The following is an 18,314-nucleotide window of genomic DNA, read 5'->3' as shown; positions in this document are numbered from 1 at the left end:
AATGCAGACACATATCTTTTGAAGCAGACATTCTAGTGTGAGACAACGAAAATGGAAATTTAGTTCTCTCCAATCTCAGCAAAACGTGCTGGCTGCAAACTGGCAGGAAAACTAAGCTGCTTGGGACGTGATGAGGGACAGCCACATCCTTCTATCTTGAAAGCCACAGCTTTCAAGAAAAGCTTTAAAGAATGATGTCAAAGATGTTTTCTGCAAGTAACCAAAGAAAGTATTTTTACTTAACAAACTGCTGGAAATCTTAAAACGTGATCTTTTTTCATTGGCACATCACTAAATTAGAGGTAAAAAACCCCAAGCGCATAACAGCTACAGTTTGACTGATACAATTAATCCATGAAGAAGAATTTAAATGCCACTTTTAGTCACAACAGACTCCTATTGCTCCTATCATTCAAAGCTAAATAAAGTTTCTTTTTGTGTTTCAATTTTTCTGACATGAGTATTTGCAGAAAACATGACAAAATATGGCCAGTAAGTTCCTCCTCAACGATAAAGGCTGTTCTGAGTGTCAAAAACTTCTTCTGAGAACTTTTATCTGAGTACTTTATTTCATTATATATTACTGGCAAATGGAACATTACCCTACTAATAAATGTAAAAAAACCTTGGTAATGATTTAAAAAAATAAATCAAACAAAATCTCCACAACTTACATCAGTTACTGCAATCAAAGCTTTTGTGAGGATTTGGCAACACACACAAATATTTTCAAATAAAAATGTCCATACAGTCTTTAAAAAATAACAAGTTGGGTGTATTTTTTTTGTTTGGATTTTTTTCAGTTTGAATTTTTAGAAGTATAATTAAATAGAAAAAGGCATTTGTTTGCATTTTCTTTAGATTAAAAAATATCAGTATATATATATATCTGAAAAAGCCTTCTGCATTTTTAAAGCAAATTACTAGGAATTTTAAAAGCCAAATTATTAAACATAGCTTATTTCAGACATAACATAGGGTTCAGCCAAAGTTATATTCTAAAGTATCCATATCAAGGATTAAGAGTAGAAATGAAAACCTGCCAAAAAGATGTAATTGCTCAGTTCTAAAGAGAAATAGACTTTAAGACCTCAAATTAAAATAATGATGGCAGGTTATCATTTTCACTTATCACCAGTAAAAACAGGAGGGAATAAGGAAGAGAAAACTACTGCTTTTAATCAATTCCAGGGCTGAGCTGCCACATTCCTTAGTGCTTGTCCTGCTGCTGCAGAATTTCACACTGCTTCAACACCAGCTTTCATACACTCCCTGACAACCTATTACAGCATTTGCTTTCAGGGCTACACCACAAAGTATTTTCTCTGCTCTTTTCTTATCTACTGAATGAAATCACACATTTTTATTTTGTTTTGTAGCATCAAAAATTCACTAAAAGACTTCTCCACATATACAAGGGCTGCATGTGTTCTTAAGGACTTTTAAAATTGTTTGGCAATGGAAGTATTTTCAATTTTCTTCATCACTGATACCTAACTCCTAGTTCATCTCACAGTGCTGCTTCTAAGCATCTCTAAAAGGACAGGGGAAAAAAGACACATGTAAGTAAAAGAAATTATTCAAAATATACTAGGAAAATATGAGACTGCAGATTCTATAGCTGGACTACTCTTTGGACTTGTTTGGGGGAAGTAATTGATTCTCTGGCTCAATCCAGAAATTATTCTGCCTCGTACTTTAACATCAGCACATTGCTTGTAGTTCAGTGCAGTTCTCAGAAGGCATTTTTCCTTACTATCATGGAGGCAGCCTCCAGAACTGACATACCTACTAAATTCCTTGGGACTTGTATGACATCTTCAGCAAATTCAAGGTAACTTCTTGCCTTTTTCACCGCATCTTGATCCTACAATAGAAAGATGTGTAAGAAACAAGATTCATTTCCCTAAGTTTTTTTTTTTTTTTTTGCTTGTTTCTTTCAGGTATTTTCTGAAATTATAAAGAAAGGAACTCACCTCTCCATAAATATGGAATGTACAAGTATCTTCATCAAGATCAATAGCAGTCACTCCAGGGACTTTTCTGGCTTGCTGAATATTAGCACCATGAGTGCCAATGGCCAAACCCATTAAGTCTTCACGTACTACAAACTGTTCATGGAACCGGGATGCAAGTTGCCTAGAACTCTGAAGAAAAATCTAGTGTCAGCTCACTTTGATTGTCTCTCCAGCACACTGGAGAGAGAAATCAACATAAATTTCAAGCCTATTTTTCAATCAGGTGCTTAGCCTACTTTTTATTTACTCAATCCCTTTACTGCACTTATTTTAGGTTCAAAAACATCAAGGAGTCTCCTTCAGAAGGCTTTTAAATATTAACTTAAGGCTGGCCTCTAGCTGTGTTGACACCTCTATTTTGAATTACCCTTTAATAGCTATAGCTATCAGGTGTTACCGGGTAAGACAACACTCATAAGGTAGTAAAATAGTAACTGTGGTGATTATTAAAGCAAACCTTATGATCTCTGAGAAAAAAAACAGCACCAATTTCAACAGGTGGGTGAAACTGTAATAACTCAACCACTAACACAAAATTATATATGAAACAGAGCAGCTGTGGATATCCACTGCACTTTAGAAAAATGAAGAATCTGTGCCTATGCATGACAACACAAAAACTGTTTGAATTCAGAGAACAAATATGTTCAGTATTTCATCCAGGAATCACACATCTACCCAGACAGAAAGGTCATACTGAGAAGTCACAAGCGTGAGCATAACAGAACACAGGAAAGGAACAATTGTTTAATGCACTGTGGGAAGACACAGAATTTCCAACTGTGATAACTTATTAAGAAAGGAGTGTTTTGCAAGGAAAAAACAAGATAAAAGCCAAGATATATAATCCTGTCCATGTTTCTGCATTGCAATCGAAGCTGTAACTACTGTCAAGACATACATAAGCACACTTCAAATTAGCAGTTTAATGTCAGCAAAATGAGACTCTACAGATGTTGAGAAAACATCAAGGAATTGCCCACAACAAGCCCTATACTGTTCCAGCTAAACTGGTACTCCTTTCTGACCAGTTCTTGCTTAAAGCTGTTGGTAAATATCCTGTGCTAAATCACTGTTTCAAAGAACTGGTTACAGTAGGTAGTGGTGTAAGCACCCAAGTGTCATGAAATACTTCAGATACTCTGAGAGCACTGTCCAGTACTTCAGTAGCTACATTACAGACAATTTGGAAAGCAGAAGTTATTTGTAATTGCTCACATTTCTACTTCTAATAGATAATCTAAATGCTGATTTTCTAGCTGACATCTTTTATAGAAAGCCAAATAAGAGGAGAGAACAAGATGACCAAGACAATGATCAGTTGTTAACTATCTACGACATGTGGAAAAGATGAAGCAACATCATCACTGAGGACCTTGGCTTTGACAGTCAAACTAGAGTTTTACTGCCTGCACTAAAACATCATCAGCTTTTCTGCAAATTATTATGAAGTGTGCTCTATTTAAACATCAGAAATTCTGTATTCTACTTCCCTCCTATACATTAGTAAGAAACATGTATGCAAGTAACATATTAATACCTACACAGCAGCCATAAGTGAGTTCTACTTAGATAAGAGTAAAATACAAACCAGAATGCAAAACACTTGTCAATTCAGGCTTTTTAGTATGTGAAAGACACCCAAAACAGCTAAATCAAACCCACTGGGAAGGAATGTAAACAAAAAATAACCTGTTATTTTACTTGATACTCTAAAAGCCATGTTTGAGAAGTAGAGCCATGCAAGTCAAGAAGACAATATGCAAAAAAGAAGGTACAACAAATAGGAAGAAAAAACTCCACTGAACAAAATAAGCTGGTCTAGTGATAAGGACTCAGAAAACAAAGTAGGTAAAACTGCTAGAAGAAAAGAAGGGGCAGATATTTAAAGCTCAGTGACTATAAGACACATACAAAGGTTTATTTGATGAAAACAGTGAGCTGATATTAATAATGGAGTAAAGCCCGAAGTGTTCACTAAATATTTTTTCTGCAGACGGACATGTGCAGTCTGTTGGTATATCAGTGTCTCAACAGTAATCATGAGTATGATTTTTTTATTATTTGAAGCTCTTGCTTTCAACTTTGAATGAAGCTGATTTTATATTTACTCTAAATATAAGAAACACAAATGCCAAAATGAAAAATACCAGCCAACTTTTGTCACACAAATTTTAACTGTATATATTTATCTCACAACCTTTATTTAAGTACTTAGGTAGAAACTGAAGTTCAACAATGGTTTTCTAGTGAGAACCAAATCAAGTTTGAGACTTTCACAGCAGCAAAAAGACTCCGTGTTACAATGACAAGAAGAATCCAAGATTAGTTTGGAAAAGGAATCAATGACAACAGTTGTTGGTGCATGCATTTGTGGGGGCATGTAAAGAGAATTAGCTCTAAAGAGGCTGTTGTTCTTCCCACATCCAAAATAATACTTTGCACTTAAAGAAGTAAACTGCCCACACAACTGTCAGTTCTGGAGGGTAAAGAAGAATGATTACTGAAGAGCTACAGTGGGGTGCTCAGTAAGGAACACCAATGAGGAAAAACTGGTCCGTCCTTCATCTTGAGAAAAATCAAAACCCAAACAAACTTGGATTTCAGCTCTGAAACACAGAAATCAAGATAAGAAAGAGAGAACAACAGAAGTGAGAACTTCTTGTAACAGTGAGTATTACCCACTGGATACACAAGGCCTGAATATGACATCCCACTTCAAATAGATATAACCCCTGGGAAGGGGGAAGGAAACCTGGCGCTGCAGAAACACTGCTGGTATACACCCGTGTCAAACTGAGTTACATGAGTTTAAGTGGTACCTCTGGTTCTTGACAGCATATCTAAACAGTTTTCATAAACATTGCTATTTTTTCTAATTTGTAGATAGGAGAAAAATCATGAAGAAATGTTAATTCTGATGTATGAAATAGCCCTTATTTCCTTGCCTACTCTTTTTCTTTTCTTTTTTTTTTCCTCTTACCCATGGACGAGTATGACTCAAGCTTCTTGCCAGTCAACACCCACTCACCAGTCACAGGAGTATCAGAAGCTGTATCTGCTCTAAGATTATTTCCTAACATTTTATCTGTAGACAAACCTACCCCTTCATATATTCTACCAGCATCAGTTTTCACCCCTTCTGTCTCATTTTCACTGTGTTATTTTGTTAGATCCAGTTCCAGTCCTATCAGGATCATAACATATTCACTCCCATCTATTTTTAAAGCTACCAAATATGTGGCATTATTTCTGCAATGGTGGCTATTTTAACTATTTTATGCTTCAAAATATGAAAGAAATACATGTGTATGTGGGCCTACATATCTGTATTTAATCCTCCACAAAATCCTGCTGATAAAAATGAGTCTTTGAAAGAACAGGCCCTGTAACTGTAAACATCTTTGCTGGATGACACTTCCACCTGCCTTTTATACCACCTAGATTATTATCAATACATCATTACTTTCACCTCAATACAAGTTCCACTAGCTAAGAAACATACAAGGGTTTTTTTTTATTATCTGTTTCACTCAAATTACATCAGGGAAAACAACCAACATACCTCCAGCTGTTTGCTGGCTTCTTCATTTCTCAGTATCAGGGATAACTTGGTGCGAAGACTCCGAAAGTGCATATCAATCAGCATGTTGGCCCGCTTTGTGGTTACATCGTTGATTGACTGAATTGTTAATAAACAGAACAGTGCTTTACACATGGACTCTTGAAACAAGCCACTGCCAATGGTACAGTAAAACATTTGTACTTACCAAAATAATAAGCTGGTGGTTTTCAGAATCATATGTTACAGAAAAAGCACCAACTGCCTTTTTGAAGTCCTTATGTGCAGATTCTTTGGCACACCTAGGAATAAAAACGTAACAAAGTTAAAAATAGTAACCACTGCATTTATGGTTAACAGACAAAAAGAATAATTCCTTAACACAAAGAATATAAATAAAGATTTCCAAGCTCTCCTTTCCAAAGCAGGTGTTATTTTATTCTGTTATAATTTATTTTACTCATTTTTCTTTCATTTGTTTTCACATGATTTGGATTAGAAATATCTCAGAAATTTTCTGTATGTAAATCTGTGAAACGACAAGTTACACAAGACTACATTAAAAAGCTAAAATCATTAGGATCAGCAAGTTCAAGATTTCAAACACATCATGAACCATTAAAATGTGTGATTTCATTTTAACCCTTGCAGCATTCTAATGACCATATGCTCATCTCATGCTGTGCTTGGCTTCTCGAGGTTTCCTGTGTCCACTCACCACCGAGTGAACTTTTGTATGCTGTAACACTAACTTCAGGAAGTTTTAGTTTAACCTGAATTTATAACTCATTCCACACTGAGGCAATAATATGCATCTCAAGGAAAGCAGAAAGTGACCTGAAGGTAAACAAGGGGAGTCAGTATTAACCTGACTTTTAGAGTTGTACCTATATGACAACATGTCCATGGCCTAGGAGAAAAGTTAGCTGGCTTTGGATCATACTCTGGGAGGTTTCATTATTGTTCAACTATTCCCAGAGCCATGATCAAATAATAAAAGTTGACCAAGAATGGATTCAGATTAACCTGTGCACACCACTAAACAGCGCTAAGAGTGAAAATCTCAATCTGTATCACACACAAACTGTAAAATTTTGAATAAAGTGTTTCTTCCTCCAGGACTAAACCACAATTCAAAAATCAGGTTTTCTATTTTTGAAGTATGACCACATCGATATTTGTATTTTTTACATTCTTACATTTCAGTAAGTTAATTTAGAGTGGTAAAAAGAAATTTTTATCCTCTTGTCTCAGGCTTAAGAAGTTACCCACATTCTGAAACAAGTTATAAAGAAACGCTTGTACTTACATTTGCCTTAAATCTTCAGGGACTGCCAGTTTGATTTTATGAAAAGTATCTTTTGTTGCGGGTTTATTGGGGTTCACAGATCTCAAACGCTCAATTGTGACAATTTCGTTGTATGTAGCATCACAGGCTGCATATTCTATTACGTAGAACTAATATAAAAATAATAAAATCATCCAAGCCACATATTTTATGACATGAGTGAGCATTACACTATTAAGGAAAAGGTACTTTTGTTAACTGTACAAGTCAAATTTGACTTCTAAGGCTGAGGTTAATGGTAATTGCAACTGTCCTAATCAAGAAACTCTTAAAAAATGAATAGAGATTAGTTCAAACCACAGTGGACATCAATATATAAAGAGAAAAGAAAGAAAAAAGTGTAAGTAAATATAAAATATATATATGTATATATGCATACTCCTACCTCACCCTTTATCATTCTCACTTTAGCCAACCACCAACAGCAGGGTTCTTTTTCATTTGCCCTGGAATAAACCTGAACAAAATACATACATTATCTTCTTAAAAGACATCACAAAAACTGACACTAATACGATCAGGAACTCCACAGGAACAAAATCCAGCAAAACATCTTAGTACATAAAGTCTCTGAACACAACACAGAAAGCATGTAACAGCAAGATTGTATAGACAAATAATAATAAATAATACCGTGACCAATCTACTGGCATTAGAGGCCTCAGTCTTGCATGCAGTCAAAAGAGAGATAATTCAGACTTTTACGTCTGTTAATATTTAATCAACAGTATTTCTAATTGTGTGTAGGTCTGATGAGGTCCTACCAGTGGGTGAGAGGGAGGTCACACATCTAAACTTCTTTAGCACACACATGCAATCAGCCACATCCACATTACAGAAGTTTTGCCATTTTCTTATCTTTCAAATTAAAAACCTACAGAGCATGCAAGCAGAATGCAAATCTTGCAAGTCCTCTTTCTTTAAATTAATTATAAAAATAAGTGCTATAATTTTATAAAATAAGGAGGTTTTAGAAATATGTTGCTTTAAAGTCAATCTCTTTGCATATACACCTAAGTATTTACATATACACATATATTTCTATGTTTTTATGTATACACACATAATGCAAATTATCTGATTCAGCTTGAAGCTTTGGTAATAGACACATTATTACCTTACAGCTTAATAACCAGTTCATCACCTATTTCTGAATTAATCCAGTCCTAAAAAGGACTGATCTGTAATCAATGCAACACTGATCGTGTATGTAAATCAGCATATTTGTAACTCAGCATGGAGGTCATGGTACATGGAATTTTACATGGCCTTCTGTGGTACATGGAATTTGCATGGTTTATTACTGTCAAACTCTGGGTTTGGTGATGTGCCTGCCACTGTGTTTTCTGCAGTACTTGGAATCAAAGAAGGTGACATCACCTAACATGGAAGCAAACCTTCCAGTGGCTTGGCTGACATTTTTCACAGCAAGTTCTCTCACTTCTCAAGACAAGAGCTGTTAATGGAGCATACACACCTCTACTTCATCGCTTTCATTTATGTCTTTATTATAGCCTGCAGGTGGTGGGAACCTCACATCATGGAATGGGATTTGTCTCTCTGGTTGCCAGCTACGAACAAAAATCACAGTGAATGGTCTAAATATTTTCATCTTCTTTGTAAACAGAAATCAAACATTTTTAAAACATTATTTTTACAGTTTCAAATTCTGTGGAGCTTTTGTGCATATATGTATTAAATGTACTGTGATCCAATGTATATATAAAAAGAAAAAACATCTAAATGACCATTAAGCATCTTAAATGAAACCCTGATGCCACCTGCAGCCTTTTGAATCTTCTAGTAGAAGCTCTTCCTGTATTTACAGGTATGATTTTTAACCCCAACATTAGAAACACAGATTAAAAATCATTCCATAACACATTTGGACACTTGCTTCAAAACAAGCCTGTATTTTCTTTAGTTCTACTACAGGTTATGAAAATTGATCAGAAATTTAATCATTTTCATTTATGAAAATTTTAGTTTCTAGATCAGAAAATTGGTATTCATCATTTATCTATAGAATAAATTTTCTAATAATGGAATCTTCTAAAACTAAGGCAAGGCATTCACAGGAGAAAGAGTCAGCAATGGTACAACTGCTGACTTACTCAAACATGGGCTGCCATCGTGTAAATTCAGCAACAACATGATTATCTTTCCAGCAAAACCCATGTTACTACGGTTTTGCACTTGAAAGTATTTAAACTATTAAAAGTATTTATATAGAAATGTCACAAAATAGTAGATACTAAATATAACTTTAGAACATGCCAGCAGCAAGTTTAGTGTATCTAATATACAATACTCTACACTAAGCCATATTTAGGTCAATCAAATGCAAGATTGATACAATCATTTACAGGTACAATACCAGCAATTCACTTACTTGTTTTCAAATGAAACTGTTATTGAATCTTCATGCACATCCTTTACAAATGCCTGTGAAGGAAACAAAGTGTAATTATGGTATGCTAATGGACACTTTCAAAAGTAATTTTAAGCCTATAAAACACCTCCTTTTCACAAATATTGATGAATCTCACAATAAAAGTATGTTTTAAAGTCAGCCTTTTTAATTTTGCAATAGACTTCTATGAAACACATACTGAAAGCTGATAACCTCCTTGGGTTCATGACTGCCAGCACACTGATACACAAACAGAACGCCTCAGCTATGAAGACATTATTTCTACTTTTTAGAAGCAACAGGAAAGGTTAGTAGGAAATGAAAAGATAGTTCAAGAGTTTTAAACATTTGATTTAATAATCACATTTAATGCATAGACAGGCACAGAAATTAAACATCAGTATGCCTCAAAAAACAAACGAAACCAAAGCACACAAAACCTCCAAGTCCTGTCTCTTCTTTCTTTACCTCAAAGTACATTTGAACATTGCACTAGCAAAACTCATCTATCCCAATTTCAGCAGAATCTTCCTCATATTTACTTCATCACACTAAGTCTGTAGAGCACAAACTTTAGATAAATGCCCTGGGGCCTGCCTTCCCTTTTTTCCTGGGGGATGGACAGTTATGCTCTCCATGCTACCACAAAGCAGAGGATAGAACTAGAATTCAGCTCTGAGGGCTCCCCCTGCTTTAAGCACTCAACTGACTGATTTAGATTTGATTAATATTTATCTTAAAGCCACAAATGCTTCTTCCCCCATTCCCCATCTACAGAACAGCAAGACCAGCATATTCAAAGAACTTTGGGATTTACCAATGAAAATATTTTTCTTAGCCTGAAACAATGGAGGTCACAGGTTAACCTGAAAAGATTGTGGGGTTTTATTCTTTATTTCTAAAGTGCCTCTATGAACTTCTGAAACAAGCTGCTGAAGTGCTGAGTATTCCACTAACATTAGTCCACATATAGTATCATTGCAAGGTAGGTAAATAAAAGTCCATGAGCAAGAAAGAACAGAGAAGTTTTTTCTACTAATGGAGATCCACCTTAGTAGATAAAAAAATCTCAGTAAATTGAAAATAATTTAGCAGCAACTACCACTTCTGTAATGAAGTTAATGAAGTATGGAACATTTTATTATTCTTGCCCTTGCAAGTTTCCAAGACAAGACAAGATCTTATCTCTTACAAGAAGGTAAGAGTCTCTCTTGCATGGAACCTAAATGGTTTTTAAAAAGTTGTTTTGCTATTTTTGCTTTACCAAAGCATTCCAAAATATTTCCTTAGTTGCAGCAGTATCTTAGTATCAAAGAAGAGCGACGGCTAATACAGAGTTCCAAGAACTGGCTAAAGTTAAGTGATAATGCATGTGAATATCATCACACAGTCATTCAGTACAGGGCAAAAACCATCCGAGTTGGCAACTGAAACATAACCAATGCCACTGTGAATAGAAGGAAAGCCACAGTGACAACAGTAAAAAATTATTTTACACCTTGTTTGCCTCTCAATACTCTTAAGAGCAAGACTTTATTATTGCCAGCAAGCCAAGGAGACTTAAAAAAGTTTCCAAATGTATTTGCATAATTATGAATTTCAAAATTCCAAACTCCTTCAAAAGGGATTACAAAACAGCTGATGTTTTTCAATGACATGGTACAAAGAAGATATAAGACCACATCTTAAGATCATGTTCATAGCAGTACAGAAAGTTTTTTTACATGAAGAAACAACAGAGCTCTCAGTTGATTATTATTGATACATTTAGCTCATGTTTCATATTGTGGTGTATTCTGTAAGAAGATTCCACAACTGGATATGCATTTGAACAATATGATGGTAGTCCTGACTCATTTCACAACATTACACCTTCAAATGCTTCACCCACATGTCTTCCAATGGTAGTAATGCGCAAATTATTCTTACAGATGTAGCTGAAATGGATGCCTTTAACACCTGAAAAACACTATGATCACTACCAGATACTAGGTATGGCTCCTTTGTGCCACAGACTGGACAAGGATTAAAAGCAGTACTCAAGTATGTAAAAGCAGAGATTATTTTACAAAGCAAATTCAACAGAAATAATACCAGCAACACTTAATAGCCTTCAAGAGAACAGGTAAGAGTAACACAACCTATGCCCTGAGAAACAATCTGTTGATACCTAATTTTCTCATATTTATAAAATGTCCAAAAAAATCATCTTTCCTTTTACGGAAGATACTTTGGGAGAAGTCATCACCTCTGTGGTGATGAAAACACCAAAAGGTGTCCCAATCAGCACTCTGAAAAAGTGACAGAAAATGGCAGAAAAACTCACAAACATAGCAGCAAAGAGCAAGACTATATCTAATATCCAGAAGAAACAGAAGAGAGCTCCTAACATCCAACTCACTTTGAGCACAATCCTAGGGACTACAGCAATATATCTCATTAAAGGTAATAACACTAAAACCTACCATTAATAAGTAAACCAGGATGTGCAACAAATAAATCTAAGTTAAGCTGAAGACTAGCCTGGACCTTCAAACAGTTTAGCAATTGTATTATCTGGAAACAGTAAAACTTGAGAGACACAGCTGGCTGAAAGAGGAATGAATAACACTGTCCTGTTTCAGCTCTCCTTAAACAGTTCTTGCACATTGCTTTGATCACAATCCAGAAATCAGAGGGAACCTGAACCAGGAACACAAGTTAAACTGCTGACCCTACACAGGTAGCATCAATACAGATGCTGCCAGGGAAAAATCACAAATCTAAATTTCTTTAGCTTACACCAAATTCAGAAGAGTCAACCACAAAAAGATTAATACCTAGTTTTCGCTTCAGTCTGGCCAAAAACATTGATGTCATAACACTGTGGTTTGTCTTTCAATTAACAGTCTTGCAAAATTACAGAAGTTCATTGGATTAAATTTATAATTAATTACGAAGTTAACAACGCCTTGCCAAATATCTAATTTCAAGTATGCAATACATGAAACACGTCTGCACACCTCTCTGTGATCTTTATGCTTCAAAACCACCATGCAAAATATATTAAAGACTATTAATACAGTCCTTAACATTTGGCTGTCTAATCCTATCTATCCAGAGAAATGGGGTTTTCCTTGTTTTTCAGTTTCTTGTGACACAGAAAAATGTCAGATACTTATCACATCAGTTTACCATTGTCAGGACATAGCATCATGTCAATTTTCCTCTAATATAAATATTTAAACAGATCTGCAGTACAAAAATGTATTTGGACTCTTCAGCACTATATATTTCAATTTGTACATTTCCAAGTACAAACAGAAAAAATCTGAAACATTTCTAAGTTTTCCTTAAAAAAGCTAATATTAAAGCAGCAATGCCTTTGGAAAACCAAAATTAATACTTATCCAAACTGTTTGGTAGTCTTGTTTTTTTAATACTTGTGAAATTACACACAATGCTAAAAAGAAATGAAACCTTTAACACCATAAGTCAAATTCACAGACACAGGACAAGCCAGCCCCAGATGTCAGTAAAGGTAGAGAAGAGGCTCTGATCTCACACAAAGTACCACAAGAAATACAATAATCATTCATCAGCCTTTTATAGATAAAGAGGGTAAGCAGGCATGGAAATTCAAACATAATGGTGCAGATATAGGAGTTTAAAATGCACCCCCATGAAGGGACAGAAAAGTGACTCTGATGAATTTGGACACAAAGATGAAATGCCTTAAAAACAAAGTGAAACTGGACAGAAGCAAAATGAAGTAACACAACAGTGAAAGACTGAAGCAGCTGACATACCATTATTGCTAACAGCAGAAATACCAAGAAAGAGCACACAAAAATTGTGAACAGAAGTACATTTTATAATGGCAAAGGTTGATTCTTCTCCTCCAATGTGGAAAAAAAATCAAATGTGTTAAGTTTTCTACACAAAATTTGACTCTAAGTCACATAAACCATTTCATTTCTCTCCATGCTTCAGATATAGTTAAGTAAAAAAGTTTACAGCATGGCATTTCTCAAACACATAAGCATTCACATTCTAAGAAGGGCTATATGCTAAATATATGGTCTAAATGTTACAAATTATTTGTTAAAAAAATAAGAATTATTGGAAACACCAGCTTATTTTTATTTTTATGCTAAATGGAATGACGGACACTTCAAAGGAAAAAATAAAGGCTACAGCTGCCATGAAATTTTGCTTTTTAAAGTCTGCTCACATCATCAGATGTGAGCATTGTCAACCATTTTAATAAAGGAGGATCATTAACTGTAAGAAGGGAAAGTAGGGAAAATAGGCTTTTTAACATAAAAAAGGCTATGTTGATAACAAACGTGCATCTACTGTTAGTGTAACCGTTCTGTAACATTTCATACCTGCTGGAAGGAGAATATCAAAAGGGAACTCGGTGTATAATCAAGTCTGAGAAAGGCTGGATATACAAAGGAACAAAATAGGGAGAAGAAAAATAGTCACAGAAATGGTCACCAGACGAGGGAAAAGCGTACAGGTGGTCATCCTCAGAAGGACTGAGCAGACAGGCTCATGAATGTACAGAGACTGGAGATACTGGCTGAGGATGTCTACATGGAACAGTGAAAGAAAAAAAAAGGATACAGAGGGCCACAGGAACAGCTTCTAATAGTGAGACCCAGAGTAATAAAGTAGTAAGAAAGATGAATTATTTTATCAGCTGTAGCTTCAATGAAGTTATCTATAAAACCAAGCAAACAACAGCAAGGCACTGAAACTACTGGGATAAGAAGTGGAAGATTTTCACAAGGTTATAGAGCAAGAAGTGGCAAAAATTGGGTTACAGACAACATAGAGATATTAACAACAAACACCATCACAAAACTGACTGCCTCATAAACAGGATGCTCTCCATCTTTAGCAGAGGACACAAGAGAGAATCACACCCCAAGTCAAAAAGAAAAATCAATCCCATGTTGGAAAGGCATCCAGCATATCCCTTTTAGAGGGAAATATCTAAAGCTAATCCCAAAAAGATTAGGCAAAGGCTATCTATTAGTCCTCTGTGAATAAGAACTTCAAAACCCAATTTACTACTCCTGTACAAGAAAAGATACGAGAAGATATGTCCTAACACTGCACACCTTCAAGATTTAGTTACCTGGCTGTCAGCTGCAAAAAAGCAGTTTTCTCCCCTTGGATTCATAGTCCTGGTGGTTGTTGGACCAGTCTTCAAGTATTCTAGGCCCAACCACATAGCAAGTCATGACTAAGCATCTCTAGGTACCAGATTGTCAATTATCCCTGAATCATGCCCATTTACTGCACTGTGCTTTCCATGGAATAATTCATCTTAGGCAAGGAGAAAAAAAATCATTAAAGTACCAAGTATGCACTAAGCAGTATTTTAATTCCATTCAGAAAGAACTGGTCTGCACTACAGCAGTCACATCAACACACTCCAGTATTCCAGTGCACCTGACCAGGATGAAATTTGAATTCAAATCTTACAGGTGGATATGAAGGCATCCTCAAACCATCTCCTATGTTTTGTGTGGGACATGAATCCTCTGCATATATCTCAGAAAACACTGGTTTGTTACTTTCAGCAGGGCTTAGGTGGACAGTTTTGTACCGTCAAGATCCAGATGCTGGTGGGTACACTCAAAAATGCTCAGGTTCTCAGAGAGACCTACAAGGAGGATATGAAAAGCTGAAGCCACAATTAGGTGCCTACTTGAGCCACTTCATCCCATCCTGACTATAGCAGCCTCATACTCCTGCCCCTTCCATGTCTTAGTAACAGGAGATGTGTATTTTTCAAAAAAATTTACATATTCTCATTAGTTCAGAATTATTCAAGGCCAAAGAAATCTTCACCAGTTATCAGTAAATCATGGGATTGCATAAAAGAATTGTTTTGCTTTTGGTTTGTTTGAAACATTACTGCTGTAAATCACTTCTCAGGAGGTTGCTTAAAGAAACTTTTAAAATTAAAAAATAAAATCATCCTGCAATTAAGTTCACACTTGACATCACTGCACACTTCTTGTTATGCTGGGTCAACATTAATTTTTAACAACCGAATTGCCAATCTATAGGATGGGCATAAAACTCACAAGAAAAAAAATTAGATATATTACTTTATAACAGAGTGATACTCAGACATGATGATGAAAGAAAAATCTGTAATTAGAATTCAAGCAATTCAGACTAAGGGAAAATTGGAGGAAAATTGCTGGTTTATACTGAACATTACTGCATGAGTGTAAAATAACTCCCATTTTTTTATTCTTTAAAAAAAAATATGCTGCATTTATTTTAAATATGATGCTCCATCTCAAGAGGTAATTCAGGTGAAGGCAGATAAATCCATATGCCCATTTTCCCATTTAGACAATTTAACCAAAGCTGCTTGGTTAGTGATAAAGAAGAAGCAAAAAAAAAAAAAAAAATCCTGTCAAAATTTCTAAAAGTTAAAGGACAAACATAGCCACACTGCTTGGGGCAATGTCTGTGTTAGAACTTGGGTACACAATAATGAATAAACTTCCATAAATATATGCTCAAATTAAGCTTTCACCTACAAGGGGTACAGGGCCCCATGGTGTCAAACTTGAATATAAACAATAAAAGTTTCAGAACCTTTCAATTCTCCCACATTTATTCAATAATATTGCTCACTAAAGAATGTACCATGTCATTATTACTATCATCTCTTTCACATCATTGAGGAACTACTATAATTTGATGAAAGCTTCATTAGAAGTTCTACTGTGCAATGCATTTATTCCTTCTGCTTCTTTCTGACCAAATACTGTACCTTTAAAAACATAAAACTGATTTTTAAAAGTGCTAGATTATTTAATTCCAGGAAGCAATATGAAGGTCTAGAACTTTGACTACAGCACTGTGAGCTCACAGGATGCTTATTTACCACTGATTTATATCAATCTTTTTTTTTTTGGAAAAAAAATTGTTTTCAGAATAGCATCCTAGCACATGTATTTTAAAAATAAGCTTTTAAGTGGTCTTTTTTTCTTCAAAAAACTTGGAGGTGTTGAAACTATATCATTTGGATATCTACCTAGCTTACCACAGGAACACGTGAGTGTGAAACTCTACCCGGTCCTTCATTGCTAACATAAATATTGGATGTCGCACAATAACTAGGCCCAATTTTTAAAGTCCTAGGATCATTTAAACCATGGGAGACTAGCAGGAACTGATCCATGGCTGTTCCTGCTATGTTAATAACAGGTCAATGAGAGTAGGCCCAAACCAACCATATCCGAATTTTATTTTCTGTAAAACTACGAGTTATACCCTAATCATAAGCTGATTAATACAACCCAACTCATGCAAAGCCACACAATATTACGCAGTATTAATAAAACATATTCAGTGCTCATATGTTCAAGGCTCAGGGATGGCTTTATTAAGCACAAGAGCTCGGAAACAAACATGCAATGCCACTAAGTAATTTCAGTAAGAAGAAGTACATTCGATATCTACATGTATTTAGGGACTCAAAACAGATATATTTGGCCAAGCAATGCTGTCTTTAATATCACTAGGCAGCTTCCCCTGCCATGGCACTAGGAGCAAGAATCCACCACAGCATTTCATCAGGAATGTGTATTAACCAGGCCCCCCATCTACCCTCCTTGCAGGCCGTGCTCATGCAGTGCAGCTCTCCTGGAAACCCGGACGGCGAGAGAGACTTTCCTTAAGTAGCGACAAAAGCTGAGGATTTAGCAATTAATGCCCCATCCCAGCGCTGATCCTCGCTCAGCGCCGGGACAAGGCGGCCCCGGGCGCCCCTTCCCACAAAGAGGGAAGGCCCGAGGCCTCCCCGCTCTCCCTCCTCATCGGGCCTCGAGTCCGCTCAGCCCCAGCGGCCTCTGCCTCGCTCTCCGCGGCCACCGCGAGGGACCCGCCGCGGCCTCCACCCCTGCCTGGATCTCCCTCCTCCTTCCTGCCCCAGGGCCTCCGCTCTCCCTCAGCGCAGGGAAGAAGGAGGAGGAGGAGGAGCCGCCACCGCCTCCTCCTCCTCCCGTTGCCGTCCCCGCTCCCTCCCCTGGGGCCCGGCCCGGCCGCGAGCACCCGGTACCTTGTAGAAGGCCCCGTTGGAGCCCCGCACCTCCACCACCAGCTCCTCCATGTTGTGCGCGGTGCGGGAGACCCGGGCCCGGCACCGCCTCCCTTCCCTTTCTCTGTGCCGGCGCAGGCGGGGGAGGAGCGGTGTGTGTGTGCGGGGCGGGGGCGCTCGGTTCACGCCGAGCCCGGGGGTGTGGCCACCCTGGGCGGGAGCGGGGAGCAGCGGCCGGGACTCCGCTCGGCGCCGCCGCTCCGGGCCCGGGGCCGCCGGAAATGAAACCGAAACGGCGGCGGGCGGCGCGCGCAGGGCGCCCGGTTCGCACGCGAGCGCTCGGGGCCCGCGTCACGTGACCGCGGGAGGGGCGGGGCGGGAGTGGGCCCGGGGCCGGCGCGCGCCGCTCGCTCGCCCACCCGCCGCCGCCACCGCCTCTGTAACGGCCCCGCGCGCGCGCAGCCGCAGTGGCGCGGGGCGCGCGCGAACCCGGCAGTTGCGGGGCCGAGGTCCCGCCTCCCCCCCCACACCCCGCCCGTCGCGCGCCGGAGTGACCGCCCTGGTGGCCAATCGGGTTGTACGGTGCCGCGCCGCGCGCCTGAGTGACCGTCACTGCCGGCCAATCAGATCGCGCGGCCTGAGCGGCGCTGGCCGGGGCGCGCGGCAGCCGCAGCCAGGCCCGTAGGGCGGGGGGTGTGCGCGTGCCCGTGTGTGTCCGCGTCTCCGCGTCCGTGTGCCCGGCTCGGCCCGGGGCCGCGCTCAGCCGGGGGCGGTGCTGAGGCCCCAGACGGCGCCCAGTAACGGCCCCGGGGCGAGGCGAAGGGAATGACGGTCTGGGCAGCGCGGGGGCTGCTGGGATGGAGTGGGACATGGCGGCCGGGCCCGTGGGGTTTGGGGTCGATCCCTGAGGGGCT

The 18,314-nt window shown here is 38.3% G+C and overlaps 1 protein-coding gene across 4 annotated transcripts in view; it reads right to left on the bottom strand.

Annotated features, from left to right (window-relative positions):
• Positions 1 to 17,716, bottom strand: part of FMR1 (fragile X messenger ribonucleoprotein 1) — a 31,796-nt gene extending 14,080 nt beyond the window's left edge. Inside the window, exons 1-9 of one of the 4 annotated variants that reach the window (XM_053990116.1) lie at positions 17,422 to 17,716; positions 9,321 to 9,373; positions 8,406 to 8,499; positions 7,314 to 7,385; positions 6,890 to 7,038; positions 5,789 to 5,882; positions 5,584 to 5,700; positions 1,977 to 2,147; positions 1,789 to 1,867 (exon numbers count right to left, since the gene is read on the bottom strand). In XM_053990116.1, the coding sequence (XP_053846091.1) occupies positions 1,789 to 1,867; positions 1,977 to 2,147; positions 5,584 to 5,700; positions 5,789 to 5,882; positions 6,890 to 7,038; positions 7,314 to 7,385; positions 8,406 to 8,499; positions 9,321 to 9,373; positions 17,422 to 17,472 (880 nt within the window). In that variant the 5' untranslated portion in view covers positions 17,473 to 17,716. Of the gene's footprint in view, positions 1 to 1,788; positions 1,868 to 1,976; positions 2,148 to 5,583; positions 5,701 to 5,788; positions 5,883 to 6,889; positions 7,039 to 7,313; positions 7,386 to 8,405; positions 8,500 to 9,320; positions 9,374 to 14,819; positions 14,974 to 17,421 lie in introns of those variants that run through there. The other 3 variants (XM_053990114.1, XM_053990118.1, XM_053990115.1) reach the window with 3 other exon arrangements.
• Positions 17,717 to 18,314: the final 598 nt, after the last annotated feature.

This window comes from Vidua macroura, chromosome 14 (genome assembly GCF_024509145.1).
Source record: "Vidua macroura isolate BioBank_ID:100142 chromosome 14, ASM2450914v1, whole genome shotgun sequence".
Lineage (NCBI taxonomy): Eukaryota > Metazoa > Chordata > Aves > Passeriformes > Viduidae > Vidua > Vidua macroura.
This window is presented reverse-complemented; position numbering and strand designations above follow the sequence as displayed.